The sequence below is a fragment of the Sinocyclocheilus anshuiensis genome, unplaced genomic scaffold, assembly GCF_001515605.1.
Source record: "Sinocyclocheilus anshuiensis isolate Anshui unplaced genomic scaffold, SAMN03320099.WGS_v1.1 scaffold607, whole genome shotgun sequence".
Taxonomy (NCBI): Eukaryota; Metazoa; Chordata; class Actinopteri; order Cypriniformes; family Cyprinidae; genus Sinocyclocheilus; species Sinocyclocheilus anshuiensis.
The window spans coordinates 906849-909348 of record NW_015552591.1 but is presented as its reverse complement, the minus strand read 5'-3'; the positions used below and the strand labels follow the sequence as shown (position 1 = coordinate 909348).

The window sequence follows — 2500 nt, the reverse complement described above, 5'->3', positions numbered from 1 at the left end:
TTTGGAATTCAGTTCAAAATGTTGTTGATTGTTTTTAAAGCTCTTAATGGACAAGCCCCATCTTACACCTCTGATCGTATTATTATTATTATTATTATTATTATTTTTCTAATTATTATTATTATTATTTATCTAAGTCCCTCAGATCTGTCAATAAAGCTCTTTTATATGTCCCACGGTCACAGCTTAAATTTAAAGGTGACAGAGCCTTTGCAGTCGCTGCTCCACGGTTATGGAATCAGTTGCCACCTAATATTAAGACTGCTCCTTCTATTTCTGTCTTTAAATCTAGACTGAAGACACATCTTTACTCTATAGCTTTTCCTGATTATTAACTTATAGATGCATATAGCACTGTGGTCAGTGTAAGCTGAATTTAAATGAGCTCTATAAATAAAATGTACTTACTAAAACATAGTACTGTATTTATTCAGTGAAGTTTACTGTATTGCAATGTAAATCTAATGAAATCTCCACTGATAATTTGAATTGCAAAATATAAAAAAAACATTCTGCATTTCAGTAATGTGTGTATCACAAATATAATGCTGCAAAAATTACAAAACATGCAAATGTAATTTCCTATTTTCCACACCATTTCCAAACAGCTGTGTAATTTATTGTAATATATGTAATTTATAATATATTTCGCTACCCTAAGTGAAGGCTACATTATGCTCATCCAGTCAGATTTTAATTGAAAACAATGACTTTATAAAACATTTTTTTTCTATTTTTCTACAGCAGGTAAGTCTATCCATGCTATGGAGAAACAGCTCTTTCTAGTGGCAAATGCTCACATGCATTGGGACCCAGAATATTCTGACGTGAAGCTGGTGCAGACCATGATGTTCCTGTCAGAGGTGAAGAATATCATAGACAAAGCCTCCCGTAGTCTGAAGCTCTCCTCCGTATCTGGAGAAACCAGCAGCATCCCTTTGGTGCTTTGTGCCGACCTCAACTCACTTCCTGACTCGGGTAAACCTTCTTAAAGCCAAAGACATGCAAAGTGTCTTGTTTTCTATTTTGTGTTGATAGAGGTGTTTTTTGAGTCTTGAAACAGATGATTGACTGTTGTGAGTTTAACAGGAATAACTACTTTCTTGCTCATTGTGACATGCTCTTGGTTACCTCAGCAATGGAATCCAGTCATAAAAATGGAATTTACAGTATAATTCTGATTGTCACAGAATTTGGCAAAATTTGGATTAATTAAATAAAAGTAGGGCTGTACAGTTAATCAAATTTAAGTTAGTAAATTGTTGAAGTTTTATGAATTCAATTGATTAGGTGTGCAGACCAAAAAAACAAACAAAAAAAACAACTGATTTTTTATTTTAATACATTTTGGTTAAATTGTGTAAGCTTCATGTTTTAAATTAATTAGACACATTTTTTGATTTACTAAACCTTTAATTTAATAATTAAAATGGAATCCTATAAAATTTAAATGGAAAAAAATTAGTTTTGAGAGAGGATTTTTGGAAGAATGAAAACTTTTATTTTTTGATCAAGCACTGATGAAACAAAATAAGGCCAATTACATTTATTAAAGTAAATCAGGTTGATTTTTTAATATCATGTTGTCTTTGTACTATGTTTTTAGTAGTATTGTCTCAATTGCAGTACATACAGGCATGTTGGTCAGACATGTTTAATGAGTTTCAAATCTGATCGTAGGTGTTGTGGAGTACCTGAGCACAGGTGGGGTGGACTACACACACAAAGACTTCAAGGAGCTGCGCTACAGTGACAGTCTGACCAACTTCAACTGCAACGGCAAAGACGGCACATCTAACGGGAGGATCACGCATGGTTTCAAGCTGAAGAGTGTCTATGAGAACGTGCTTATGCCTTACACCAATTACACTTTTGACTTCAAGGTAAGTACATTGAGCTCAAAGTGACAGCCATTGTTTAGAGTTTACGACTAGCCATGTCAAATACTTTGGTACCAATACAATTTTACAATAAAATCTAGTTATTATTTCTAAATGATCAATAGTACGTATTTTTGTGTCTCAATCTCTTGGTCCAGTATTGCACTTTTAGTTATGACCGAAAAAGTACTTGACATTGCAAACATGTCACATTGTGCTGTTGCTTGCTCTGCCATGTACAGTAACATGACAGAAGAACGGCAGAAAGAATGAATTGTTTATTGTGATTCAACGATGCATGCTCACAACTCCCTTTTTTAAACCCATTTTAGGGTGTCATTGACTACATCTTCTACTCCAGACCACAACTGAACGTGCTGGGCGTCCTCGGGTCTTTGGACACAAACTGGCTCCTGGAGAACAATATCAGTGGTTGCCCACACCCTCACATCCCCTCAGATCACTTCTCCCTGTTTGCACAACTGGAGTTGGTCCTGCCTTATCCTCCCCTTCTCAATGGAGTCCACTTAGCTGGACACAGGTAGTGAGCCCTTTTGGCCACTGGTAGCGCTGCAGAGTCACAGTTCTTATAAGTAAAAAAACGATAAAACCTCTAAGCT

General features: G+C 35.5%; 1 protein-coding gene across 1 annotated transcript in view; it reads left to right on the top strand.

Annotated features, from left to right (window-relative positions):
• The window catches only part of LOC107665533 (CCR4-NOT transcription complex subunit 6-like), a 10321-nt gene extending 7828 nt beyond the window's left edge, over positions 1-2493 (top strand). Inside the window, exons 7-9 of the mRNA XM_016456448.1 lie at positions 745-978; positions 1681-1883; positions 2213-2493. Of these exons, the coding sequence (XP_016311934.1) occupies positions 745-978; positions 1681-1883; positions 2213-2425 (650 nt within the window). The 3' untranslated portion in view covers positions 2426-2493. The remainder of the gene's footprint in view (positions 1-744; positions 979-1680; positions 1884-2212) is intronic.
• The last annotated feature ends 7 nt before the right edge of the window (positions 2494-2500 follow it).